Source organism: Mytilus californianus, unplaced genomic scaffold, assembly GCF_021869535.1.
Source record: "Mytilus californianus isolate M0D057914Y unplaced genomic scaffold, xbMytCali1.0.p SCAF_12, whole genome shotgun sequence".
Taxonomy (NCBI): Eukaryota; Metazoa; Mollusca; class Bivalvia; order Mytilida; family Mytilidae; genus Mytilus; species Mytilus californianus.
In genome coordinates, this window is record NW_026262604.1 from 30121835 (window position 1) to 30136272 (window position 14438).

The window sequence follows — 14438 nt, forward strand, 5'->3', positions numbered from 1 at the left end:
TAAATTAGTAAAATTTTACCAAAAAATATTGTTGCATAATGGTACTTTGTGATTGCAGCTTTTATGAGACTATAGATCACTATATGTTTGAGAAAAATAATTGTCTATGATAAGCACAATTTTGCAATTTTACCAGACATCAAAGAAGAAAAAATAATTCTATTAATAAAATTGAGAATGGAAATGGGGAATGTGTCAAAGAGACAACAACCCGACTACTTATAGACCACCGTGCATGTTCTAAATATGTTCCATTATTTTCAGGGTATGTTAGCATTTGAAGGGGAGTTAACTCCAATCTTGGTCCAGATGGTAAAGAGTGCTAACACTAATGGTCTACTTGACAAGGAAGGGGAATCTAAACACCAGCACATGTAAGACTGGAAATATTGATGAGCTTTTCCAGAAATGTTTGTATGGGGAAAAAAGAGGGGGGGGGGGGTACTTTTATTAAAACTTAATACCCATCACTTGACTATAGTCATTTTTGAAAATCTACATGAAAAAGTACATAATGTATATCTTTTCAAATTTTATTCAAGGTTGGAAGAAATAAAGATTACCATTTAAACTCCTCCTCCTCTCCTCCCATAATACATTAATATCTGGAAAAGCCCTAAAAAGAGTGAATATCTTAATATTTTTTTAATAACTATTGTTTGTACTAACTTACAGATGTATACACCATATCTCCTTTTATCCATATTTTATTGTAGAATTTGTCCAGACTAGCAAAAAGTTTTAAAATGAGATGCTTGGTATGTGTCAGTGATACAGCAATCCAGCAACACAGATAGTAAAAAAACATCTACAGGGCCACATGCAATCCTCAACAAATAGCCTATACAATATATGTCAAGCTCTAAATTGTCCCGAGTCGATAAAAGTTGTAAATGAATTAAATGGAAACTGTTACAGATGTACCATCATCTGACATCAACTAAATAAAAATGTTTAAAAAAAATATACTTGGACCAGAAGCTGTAATCTTTTCAGAATTTTGCTTTCAATATACATGTATCAACCCTATTATGAATTATGTAATGAAACAGAAATGATTAAAATTATTTTCAAAACATGGAAGCTGCAAAATTTCAAAGAATATCTGGTCCTAAGTAATACAACTATTGTGGAATCAAAGTGTTTTATTGTTGTTTTCAGGTGTCAATTTACTTGGTAAATACATACACCAAGGCAAATAATACTGTACTTGCTTAGACATTTAGTAGAATTTCAGTCATCATTATTAAATATTATAAAATTTGACAAAGTCAATTGCCATAAATTTAGATATGTAAAAATGTATTTACAGTACTTTTCTTTCAATGTAAGTGTTTAAGTACCTAAGGAGGAGAAAAATCCATGGATGCATTTCTAAAGGCCCAGTCCGAAAGTATAATACACTTAACCAATGGAATTAAGCTGTGAATGCATAATTAAAACATGGTTGACAGTTTGAGAAGTTTTTATATTATACTGTTGCTCCAAAGTAGGGAGTAATACAGGTCAATCTTATTTATTCTGTCCCATTCTGTCTTAAGAACTACAAATCAGAACCTCCTGAAATATGTATCAAGCTTCATGCTATACTGTGTGATGCTTTTTTCTGAATACATAAATCTTCTGGGACATCATTGCCATTTATGAAATTGTTGTTTCATTTTTCTCTCTCATCAATTTCCTGATTACTGTTTATAGTGTTTATATATTTGTTTTAACTTGTCATTATGGTCAAGAATAATCCCTAGTTATACAGCTTCATTTTCTTATAATATTAAGATGAAAAGTATTATTTTAGAGCAATCTTGTTGAATTTGAAAATTTTTAACAACTTTGTTATACTACTTTCCCACTTCACCACCCCTGTTCCCCCCTTTCCCCCTCCCCATCCCCCCCCAAAAAAAAAAATAAACAAAAAAAAAATAGGAAAGTCAAGTCATAAATGCAATGCAACAAACAACCAATAGAATATAAGTATTCTGACATGCTTAATATTGTAACTTTATGCTAAATATTATGCTTCACCTACAAAATAAGGTGGCATTAAGTTTTCCAGTCTTTGCATACGTCTATCCCTTTGTCCATTTGTCCATCCTATGTAAAGTTAAAAAGTTTGGTTGTTGATGAAAAGATTTTTTAAATGTAGCAACGCTTTCTTCTGCTAAAGTTCTATCTCTATTAAGTAGTTAGTAAAACATATGAAACTGTTTTATTTGCATGTTATATGTCTATTTGGATAATTTAATATCAGAATGTTTATAAGAGCTTCTGATTGGATCGTTTAATATCAGAATGTTTACAAGAGCTTCTCACATTTTTCAGATTGTTGATGAATCATTGGCTTATAAGCGGGAGGTTTGGCTAGCCATAAAACCAGGTTCAACCCACCATTTTTTCTTAAAATGTCCTGTACCAAGTCAGGAATATGGCAGTTGTTATCAAATAGTTTGTTTTTATATATGTTGGCATTTGTTTCTGTTGTTCGATTGTTTTTCCTCTTAAAGTAAATGTGTTTCCCTCGGTTTTAGTTTGTAACACAGATTTGTTTTCTCTCAATGGATTTATGACTTTTGAACAGCGGTATACTGCTGTTATCTTTATTTATAATTTGATTTTTTCAAAAATATCAATTCAAGCCACAAACATATTATTCTCAGATTTTTTTTTTTTTTAAGTTTTTAAACCTTTTTTTCATGTTAACGAAATCACAAGCTAAATGGTAAAATTAGTTCAGGAATGATATCAAATATTTACAAGTGTAGCTCTAAATATAGATATGCTCATTTCTACCAAAAAAATCAACTCAGGAACATTTTAAGTTTGTCTGCTTCCAAGAAAGACAACTCTTTTTCAAACATCAACTAGAAGTTACTCTTGAAAATAATGCAAAAAGTGTTTATGTCTAATGAATATGCTACGAAATTGTATTTATAAGTACATGTATAGCATTACTCATTTGTAACAGTACATGTACAAGTGAATTGAAGAACTAGATGAAAAAGGTGTTAAAAACTTTTAATATTTGAAAAAAATTAATTCAACTATAAGCTGTTTGCAAGAGATGATCAATGAGACAGCAACCCAAGCACATTAAAAACCAAAACAAACATCTACTTTTATTTGATATATGAGCTGCGTCGGATAGAAATCAACATTATGCAAATGAATATCAATACATCTGTTATCCTAACTTGGGTTAAAAAAATCTCTATGCAAAGTCTGTTACTATTTGAAAATTGAGGTAATGTTGTTATAAGAACCCTACAAAACAGAACAAGATTCCTATTCATTTCGTATTTGAATGTTCCAAAATGAATCAAAGTCTTATACTTGTACATGTATATGTGCACTTGCATAAGTTTGATTTCTATTCGACACAGCTCACATGTAATGCTCCCTGTACACAACACTAAATATTCCTGTTTCAATCCTCCAATGAAATTTTTAAAATAGAATATCTTCACATTTTATATCTACTGGTTTATTTTTGTGTGTTTATTTGCTTGCCTGTTTTGTTAAGTTTGGTAAAAGGAACCTTTTAATTGAATTAACCAGCCATGGTTTTAATTTTGTTTTTAGTTTACCTCTTGAGTTGTTACGGAGATTGTCTTGTTCAAAACAAGCTATGTATGTATTTCTACGACTTGCATGTTTACTATACAGTTTGAATCGTGTGGTACATCATGTTTTAGTTTATGTGTGACTCCTGTAATGCTCTTATTCCTATTGTTTGTGTTTATCATGGGCTAGTCCATCTCATTGTCTGTCATTGACTTGAATCATATGCTACATCTGCATATTGTAGTTGTTTATTTTGAAGCGCATTAGGGATCGGATATTGACCCATCTGCATGACATTGCCTAACCTTTATATATTGTATGTGATTTAGTATGTCTCACTAGTTATTAATGAATTTTAGTCTGAAACAACCGTTTTGATCTGAACACAATGTGCAGTATTAAGAATTGGTCAGAATGAAATTGCTGTTTCAGATCAGAATCTATATACTAGTGATATAAGCTGTTGTCTTGGGCATTTGAGCTTTATTTTAGATAAGGTTGCTTTATTTCATAGCACTAATGCAGCTTCAATAAAAAAAAAATCTATTTTTGATGATTTAGTATGGCTACAGGACTTTCAAACATGCATTTATAGATTTCCTCAGTTTTGTCTTTTTTTCTACAAATTTTACAATTTAAAGCTTATTCTACTCACAATTAGACACAAATATTTTAAGTGATTTGAAATTAGTAGATCTTAAGATCTTCTGCGGTTTACCTTTTCCGAGTTTAATTTATTCTGGTAAAGCTTTCAAAAGCATACATCAAACGTTCTATTCAACAATATTCTATTTTGCAATGGTCTAAACTATGGATACTCGGACATCATTTTGGTGTAACGATAATGATATTACCCATAAAACTTTACATACTGAAACAGGGAATATTAGATCAGTCAGACATAACACTTCAACAAATCAGCAGACGATTATTGAATTTGCTAACAAAAGTTAATTACAAGTAACCATTATCTTTTTGTATACAGTAGATTCATTATTATTCACGGTATACCAATTGTCGTGGATTTCATTGTTACAGATGAACCACAAAATAAAATGTTCAACGAATAACAAATTTCCTATCGTCTTATATGCAGACTTTTGCAAAACCATGAAATCAAATATACACTAAAATGCAAGTTTTCCTCAATGCACGAAAATTGGTACCCACGAAAATAAATGAATCCACAGAACTAGCAAGTATAAACTAGTACTCTATGTATCTCATTATTTTATTTATAGTGTAAAAGCCAGATTGACACAGATCCTTAATGAAGACAAGGATATTAGTGAAGATGAAATACAGAAAGTAAGAAAAATGAGTAGATACTGTAAATTTAGAAATTATTGCGAGGTTTTTATTAATACCAGTAACGTGACTGGGTGACTATCGCAATAATATGAAATAGCATTCTGCGGCTCTTTTCACAAAAAATCTTAACTTAAGAGTAAATTTACTCGTAAGTCATACACATTTCAGTATAACTTACAATCAATTTTAATCGTAAGATTTTTTGTGAAAAGAGTCGCTGATGTCTATTACATATATCTGTATGCAGATTTTCGTGATATCGCAATAATTAATCTCGCATTTTTCTCCATTCTTGAAAAATCACAATAATAAATGCATGCAATAATTTCTGAATTTACAGTACCAAGGATAATCAAACTTCCTTATATTTAGTAAATTGATCATTTCAGAAATAATGTCACATCCCAAATTCCTGTGAATACAATGTATCTCTTTCCGCATTACAAAATAATTAAATCTTGAGGAGGGGGAGGGGGGATTTTTATCCCCAACTCCTCCAAAACAAATGAGTGGGATTCATTATAACATTTGATTGATTGATTGGTGTTTAACAGCACTTATAGCACTTTTGGCTATTTGGTAGCTGTTAGTTTTTATAGATGGAGGAAGCTGGAGTGTCCGGAGAGAACCACAACCTTCAGCAGGAAAACGGACAATCCTTGTTAATTAAGATTGGAATGGAGCGCACTTGCTATGTGTTTGGTTGAACTTACAACCTCAGTGTTGACAGGTTAGTGATACACTACAAAGACCACTCAGCCACAGAGGCCCTATAACATTTGAAGAATCTTGATTATAAAACAGAATTTTGCACCTCAAATTTTGTTTTATCTTATATAATTTCTTGATGTTCCCATAAAAGCATAACAGGGACATAGCAAAATCTGCAAGCATGGCAAAAGTTATGAGGAATTTTGTATTCATAAATCAGTGACTGGATTATCAGATATGGGGAGTAGAGGGAATGAATGGGTTATCTCAGGTCACATATTTTCTATATTTTTTTAGTCAACTGTTATCTAGTATAGTTTCACCACTTTTTTTTCTTTTTTCAGCTTGCACCAACTAAAAATGAGTCTTTGGTTAAAGCATTAGACTACATTAAGAATCCCAGAAAATTTTGTGAATATGTTTATGCAATGGTGCAGGAATTGACAAATAAAGTTAGAAATCTGAAGCTGGAACACCGAACCAGAGGTATAGTTTTATATGGAAGTGATCTATCTATCTTTACTATAAAATTGAGAATGGAAATGGGGAATGTGTCAAAGAGACAACAACCCAACCAAAGAGCAGCCGAAGGCCACCAATGGGTCTTCAACACAGCAAGGAAATCTTTGTCTAGGAGAATACCAACTTAAGTCTAAATAAGTATAAATATACCTTTCTTAAGGATACAATTACCATTATTGATAGGGTAAATTTGCAATATATTAAAGTTTGTATATGAACTTGTGGGAAATCCGTCTTTTTAAGTCACCAGAATGTTGTAATAGAAAAGCATAATTACTATTATATTAACATAACCCAAAATTTCTTTTTTTTCATGATATTGAGGTAAAGAGGGATTTTTATGTGATTTTTATCGAGCCTTCAACTTTTGTCGAAAAAGCGAGACATAGCGATCCTACATTCCGTTGGCGACGGCGGCGGCGTCCACAAATATTCACTCTGTGGTTAAAGTTTTTGAAATTTTAATAACTTTCTTAAACTATCCTGGATTTCTACCAAACTTGAAAAGAAGCTTGTTTATGATCATAAGATAATATTCAAAAGTAAATTTTGTAAAAAAAAAATTCCATTTTTTCCGTATTTTACTTATAAATGGACTTAGTTTTTCTGCCAGGAAACATTACATTCACTCTGTGGTTAAAGTTTTTGAAATTTTAATAACTTTCTTAAACTATCCTGGATTTCTACCAAACTTGGACAGAAGCTTGTTTATGATCATAAGATAGTATCCAGAAGTAAATTTTGCAAAAAAAAAATTTCCATTTTTTCCGTATTTTACTTATAAATGGACTTAGTTTTTCTGCCAGGAAACATTACATTCACTCTGTGGTTAAAGTTTTTGAAATTTTAATAACTTTCTTAAACTATCCTGGATTTTTACCAAACTTGGACAGAAGCTTGTTTATGATTAAAAGCTAGTATCTAGAAGGAAATTTTGTTAAAATTTAATTCCATTTTTTCCGTATTTTACTTATAAATGGACTTAGTTTTTCTTCCAGTTAACATTACATACAGTCTGCAGTTTAAGTTTTTAAAACATTTATTAGATTCATAAACTATCCTGGATTTTTACCAAACTTGGACAGAAGCTACTTACAATCAAAAGATAGTATAGAGAGGAATATTTTTATTAATTTTTTCCTCATTTTTGTTGAGCCTGCGATTAACAGCAAAAGTAGGCGAGACACTGGGTTCCACGGAACCCTTACGAATTTTTTTTTATTTCATCTATAGGTAAATGTCAGAGGGGTTATAATTTTAAAACATTTTGTTTTTGTTATGCAATAAAGAAAGTGGAAAACAATGTATCTATGTAATAGTGCATTGATACACTCCCCAAAATAACATTAACATTATTATATTTTCTTACATAAGGTAAAAGATTTAAAATTTTATATTGATTTTAGAAATATTTTGATATGAAGAAAAAGTGCCTTTATTATCTGCTTGTATAATTTTCTAGATCTAAAGTTATATAATGGAGAATCCTGGGAACTGTTGATAAGGAGATGGGCAAAGCTAGAAAAAGATTTCAGAATGAAAGATGGACGATTTGAAATTAGTAAAATTCCTGATATATATGATTGTATCAAGTATGATCTACAACACAACCAGAAAACATTACAGTATGAGAGAGCGACTGAGTTGTTTAAATATTCTAAAGCTTTGGCAGATATAGTTATTCCACAGGTATAGATATTTTAATTTTGTTAAAAAAAAGTTAGGTTTACAATTCTGTTTTCAAAAGATCAAAACTTTGAAATTATATCTTACATCTGTATAGGATAAAATTAATTGTTACATTTTAAATAGCTTCAGTTGATTTTTTTTTTAGCTCACCTGACCTGAAAGGTTAAGTGAGCTTTTCTCATCACTTGGCATCTTTGTTGTTGTCCGTTAACTTTTACAAATATCAGCAAGATAAGATTTACAAATAAGTCAGCATGGCTCAAATCTTCAGTAAACTCTGTATAAGAGTTATTGCCCTTAAATGATGATTTTTATCATGTGTTTACCTCAGGGCTTCCAAAATTTCCTGACGACAGCCGGACATTTTTCAAAGAAATATTTTTGACGGTCAATGATCAGCTGTATACTTAAATGTAACTGAGAGGATGCATAAATTGATATATGTGTCTAAATAATTAGTAGTGTTATATGCAATAAAATTATTTATAACTGTTTCATTCTAAAAATAAATAAAATATTATCCTCGGTATTGTGTCATTTTTCTGTGTATCGTAATACAGTAACCATCATTTCATCAATCAGCTTCAGTACCTGACTGTTCTCATGTTTTTGTTTCTGTTTATATAATCTATCTTCTCTCTGTGAGTACTTAACACTTTGTAAATTAAGGCCATCTTATTTGAAACTGTTGATGTTGGCTTTAATTGCAGTACAACTTGATCATCAATACACGTGATACTTTTCTTTTTGTGTATTGATTACCTGACCACGTGACTTTTACAACTGATGCGGTATTTATAGATAATATTGAGGAGGCCCGATGAAGGATATTGTTTTAAACCGTGTAAAATCTACTGAACAGTGATAACATTTTTCTTTGTACAATTTCCCAACCTGATTTAGAAAATAAGGAATAAATAAAAACATACTCAGTTGATAAATAATTTAATGAATAACAACATGATATTTTATGTAAGCATATAACAACAATAAAATGTCAGAAGAGCACAATGCTGACAAACACACGCAATAAATATTACAATGAGCACATTGAAAAGAAGCACAGATCACAGCACAAGATTAGAGTTCATTTAGTCTAATTAAAGATTTTACATTCATGAGCTTGCTAAATGCATTGTTCTGATAAACATGGCGGTTACGAACGGATTGCCATTTGCGGATAGCAGGAACAGGGTCAAAGTCTTTAACATCTACACCTAATAAGCTTATCCTCATAAGTTGATCTAAAGCGTCAATACCTAGACTACACCTTAGTCGATCATAATTCCCACGGCGGGACTTAACTTTACGTCGGACATCACCTCTTTCTCTATAACATCGGAAATTGTCTGAATAAATTCGGAGCAGGCATTGTTCTCTTGATATAATTTAGAAGTGATCACGGCACCATTTAACTTAGTTAAATCATTTATTGACTGAAATTTGTCCATTGGTTTTTCCTATATATTTTAGTAAATTTTCCCCTTGAGAGTACCCCAGTATTTAACACGATGTACTGTGTTAAATAAAATAATATATATCATACTTATTCATTTATAAATATCCTTATTTGAAGAATAACTTTTAAATATCAGGATACTTTTAAAACTGAATGCTCATTTAAAATAATATCTATAAAGCGTAATTAAATAGGATGTTGTTCCATACACGCTTACATGTTTGACCTCGTTTACCGGATTACCTTTATGTACATTGTTATGCATCATTAATTCTATTGATAAAGATAAGCTAAGGACACCTCATCAAAGGTAACAAACCTGTAATCAGTGAATGATTTATGGCTTCAATATAACTTATTCAAGGGATAATTGTTTGACAGCTTGTTGTTATTTAAATAAAAGAAAACGTGTTTTTTCTACTTTTTATTGATGTACACAAGCTAAAGACCAAGCCGTACATTTATGTACCCAGAGGATTAGACTAACTGAGACACTTCAAAGTATCTGAAATATGCTGCTTCTGTTTTATTAAACCCAATTATGACCGAAATATCTTTGTGAAATAGATTGCCACAATTATAAACTAAAATGCCCAAACGGACATGCCCAAAGCCCCAAACGGACATTTTTATCGATCGATAGTTGGTAAAAATTGAAATGACCGTTTCATGAAAATGCCTTGAATAACAAAATGTGGCACACCAATTCTATTTGACCGTTTGAGGCTGAGAGCAGCCGGTCTTTTTATGAAAGTTTCGGTCAAGTCCGGAATATATGACCGTTTTGGAAGCCCTGGTTTACCTATTATTTTGAAAACTATAATAGATAAATAAAAACTTTAAAAATCAAAAATGTCAACATGACTGAAATTGTCAGTTAACGCTTTATGGAGTTATTGCCCTTTGATCATGATTTTTATCAAAAAGTGACCATTGTTGAATGTGCAGGTGAGCGACAAGCCTCTAGTTTGTTGTGACACCTTAATACCCCACCCCAAAAAACTTAAAAAAAGAAAATGAATGATACAAGTTTTCTTCCAACCAATATCTATCAAGACACAATGTTGAATATCTATCAATGAAACATCAACTTAACAATACAAAAAAAACCTAGAAACAAAAAGTATAGAGCTCAACTTTTTTGCATGAATCATTCATATTTTTGTTCACAGGAGTATGGTATAACAGTAGAAGAGAAGCTACATATTTCCCAGAATTTATGTACACCATTGATGAGAAAGATCAGGAGTGATATAGAACAATGTGTTATGCCTGATCCTGACGACGAAAGCACCAGACTAAATTCTCAGTAGGTTTACATATAGATAATATGTCATGAGTCTTTTGTAGACCAAACTCATGACTGGCTTACAAAATTTTAAGCCTAGTATCTTTGATGCGTTTATTTAATAATACTATTAGGATTTCATTGCATTTTTGAACAATGATTGTCCATGACGAAAATAATTTGTTGTGCTTAAATATTTGTTAGTACAATATTATATCATTCTATATATCTATTTCGTACAAAATATTTTTGTATCAGTATCATTGAACAAATATTTAGACTTGTATAATTGTTCCCTGTTTGTATAGTATTCAATTTTAGACAATCTGATATACCTTAATAAATTCCCTAGTTGGTTGCTTTTTTGAGACTTTTGTATATACGTGTCAAGATTGATATGGAAAAATGTGTTAAACCTGACCCTGACAATGAAAATACCAAAATAATGTCACAGTATGCCTAGATTGTGCTACATAATTATATTATGGCATCGAAATAATTTACGACAAGACAAAAACATGAAAAAGATATTATTGGAAAGCGCGATTTTAACGAAGAAAAAAATGAGCTTAACATCAAGTGAAAATGGAAAAAAATTGTTTTAAAGTAACAGCTCCATTGTCATTTGGTACACTCATCACTTAATGAGAGATATGTGGGTTTGATAGTAGACAGTGTTCGATTAAAAAATATATCCTCTGTATTTCCTGCTTATGTATTCTTATGCTTCTGAATATGCATGAAATATTTGCCACTGACCATTACTTTGAACAATAAATCTAAATTGGCAGACCTGGTTTAATAATTGATCTTTCAACAGCATAACCGATCTGAGCAATTTTTATAAAACTGAAGGTTTTAAGAAGCAACTGTATTAAATAAAGTGTTATATAGGTAGTTTAAAACTTTGAAATTGAATACATCTCAACTTTCACTGATTCACCACCTGAATAACAAATATATTTATTATTTTAGATATTCCAAAGGAGTTTCCTCTCCTGAGAGATTTGTCAGGACAAGGCTGTATTTTACCAGTGAGAGCCACATACATTCCTTACTGAACATGTTACGATTTGGAGGACTCTGTAATGTAGGTATATTGTTATATTGTTATCAAATTGAAAACTACAAAATTAAAAATGTACTAGTGCTGATCATGGTACACTGCATGGGGATTAGGGGGGGGGGGGGGGTTTCCTGACAATGTACTAGTGCTGACTTTACAATGAACTAGTGCTGACTTTACAATGATGATCGTAGTACACTGCATTTAAAAATGCCATTAACCATTCAATATTCACTTTACAAAGTTTGAAGGGATTCCTTAATATTTCGTAGATGTTTTATCAATTTAAAAATTAGGAGATGTGGTATGATTCCCAATGAGACCACCAGTGGCAGATCCAAGGGTGGGGGGGGGGGGGGGGGGGGGGGGAGGGGGTTCCAGAGGTTTGGTAATCAATGCTTTTGAATGGGGACATATGGTTGGAACCCCCTCCCCCTTTTAAAATGGTGGGATCCTCCCCTGACCACTACCTACCAAAGTTCAAAGGATAAGGATGTAAACAAATATAGAAGTTGTGATATGAGAATCAGTAAAAAAACAAGCTGTCCTTTTATAGTGTTACCTTACAGTAAAGACCTAAAGAAACAAAGAGATCACTTCTGTCATTGTATGCCATCATGGTTGTTGTTTTCCATGTTACACTTTGTTAATTTAAAAAATAACAGCTTACCACCAAACTTGCACAGATCCTTCTACAGTTTTTGTTTTTGTGGATTTCCCATACCTGAACATATACTACACCATTTCTATTTGTATCATTTGTAGACAGAAGGTGACAGATGTCATCCATGACAGATGTCTTCCATACAGATGTCTTCCATGACAGATGTCTTCTATTTTATTTTCTTTGTAGGAGAATAATGATGAACAATGGGAGAAAGCTATGAATTATCTGAGTGCTACATCAGAACTGAACTATATGACACAGATTGTTATTATGATGTTTGAAGATCCCACAAAGGTTTGATGTCCTCTACAGATTTTTACTTATGTCCTAAATAGGCCTTAAAGAGTATGCTATAATTCGCTGAACTATTAGCAATTATTGTTTTCTAACAACAACAATTTTTTTTTTTGAATCTGGCCTTTTCTGATTCTTTAATTTTAATTTGTACAAATCTATTTTTCCTCAAAAACTGAATAATATTCATGATTTTATATAAAAAACCTTCCCATACACAGTTTTTCATTTGAATTTTAAACAATGGTATAAAGTAAAACAAAATGTCAGAAGAAAAAAAGAGTACAGGTTCTTAAGACTGATCCAGGAATAACCAAGGTAATAAATTGGGTCGGGGCAGGTGAGAGGTTGATCAGGCAGTCTTTCCAGATTTGATAAACAGTGATGGTTCATTACATTATATGACCAAAAAATATGTCAGACACAATCAGTTAATATCAAATACACAGAGGGGTAATAGCTTTTAATAGAAACTGTATTATTATTTCTAGAAAAAGTCTTTATAAAATGTGGATTGACTCTTAAACAAAAATGAAATGTAAACTTAAAAGTTTTATATTTTCAATACACATTAAGCTAGCTATTAAGACAGTTTTCAAAAGCTTAAAATGCTTATATTTTTGCAAACTGATTAGGATATTATTTATCCATTAAGTGAAAGAAAAGAACAAAAATTTTAAAACATTGTTTATTTGTCTCATACACCATAGTTTGATGATTTTTGTCTCGCCTTGACAGAGTTCAAAAGCGAGACATAAGTTTGCTGTTTCCGGCTTTGGCAGCGGCTACTGTGTCAACAATAATTTAGCTTGTGATTAGGTCCGTTTATGGAGAACCACTAGTGGTAGGTCAATATTATTTGGTATGCAGTTGTATTAGCATTGGCTCATCTGATTTCCATGAAGATATTTTGGCCCTGTCCCCTAACTCCAGGTCTATTGACTTTGAAACTTTTGCTTAGTTTACATGTATTAGTTTGTGATTAGGTCAGTTTATGGGATCCACTAGTATTAGCTATAGGTCAATGAGAATTGGTATGCAGTTATATTTGTATTGGCACATCTTATTTTCATCATGGTTCATTGACTTTGAATATTTTGCATATCTTACATTTCAAAAAAGTATTGCTATTTTTCTAATTCCAACATTTGCATTTTACTATCAAAATAACAAAAAGGCGAGAGATATCTCTGCTTTAACAGTTTATTTTTCTTTAATTCATTGCATTCTTTTTCTTTTTTCAGGATCCATCCTCTGATGAGAGATTTCATATAGAACTTCATTTTAGTCCTGGAGCTTACACCTGTACAGATAAAGCATTCTCATTCCCACTGGGGTCAGGATGTCGGACAGCATCCAATATCAACAAAAACATAGTAAGACAAAATTAGAAAATATGCGTGTTTGTGTGTGTGTGAAGGGGGTCTTGCCTAAGAATTGAGTAGTTTGTAATTTTGTTTGTGTCAAAATCAGGAAAAAATTTAGTTTTTACCTAGTTTGGTTCATGTAATATATTTATCGCGCCTCAAATAAATTATGACTTTTTGATTGGTTTAATGCAGTCACATGGTGACCCACTATGGATCTGTATGGGGTCAGTAGATTTCATATGGCGTTCATGTTAACTATTAATGGTGATGTCATCAATTAATGTTATAGTATTTCATTGCTTATTGCTATACATAAGAACTTAGCAGGAATAGTCCTGTGTGCCTGCGGCCTCACCTCTGATTTTACTAATCCTCTATGGAGCCGTAGGGGGTCAGTAGCAAACCATATAACTCATAATATTGCTATACCTGCTGCTTTACATTCACCCCTATAGTGACGGGGAGTCCTTTAGATATTTTTTTTGAGTTTCCCTTACCAA

General features: G+C 31.6%; 1 protein-coding gene across 16 annotated transcripts in view; it reads left to right on the top strand.

Annotated features, from left to right (window-relative positions):
- The window catches only part of LOC127721664 (inositol hexakisphosphate and diphosphoinositol-pentakisphosphate kinase 2-like), a 71712-nt gene that overhangs the window by 30541 nt on the left and 26733 nt on the right, over nucleotides 1-14438 (top strand). For 14 of the 16 annotated variants that reach the window (XM_052228437.1, XM_052228441.1, XM_052228449.1 and 11 more), the window contains 9 exons: nucleotides 265-374; nucleotides 3580-3627; nucleotides 4803-4869; nucleotides 5928-6069; nucleotides 7568-7794; nucleotides 10426-10562; nucleotides 11517-11631; nucleotides 12461-12568; nucleotides 13813-13944. In XM_052228437.1, the coding sequence (XP_052084397.1) occupies nucleotides 265-374; nucleotides 3580-3627; nucleotides 4803-4869; nucleotides 5928-6069; nucleotides 7568-7794; nucleotides 10426-10562; nucleotides 11517-11631; nucleotides 12461-12568; nucleotides 13813-13944 (1086 nt within the window). The remainder of the gene's footprint in view (nucleotides 1-264; nucleotides 375-3579; nucleotides 3628-4802; nucleotides 4870-5927; nucleotides 6070-7567; nucleotides 7795-10425; nucleotides 10563-11516; nucleotides 11632-12460; nucleotides 12569-13812; nucleotides 13945-14438) is intronic. The other 2 variants (XM_052228447.1, XM_052228450.1) reach the window with 1 other exon arrangement.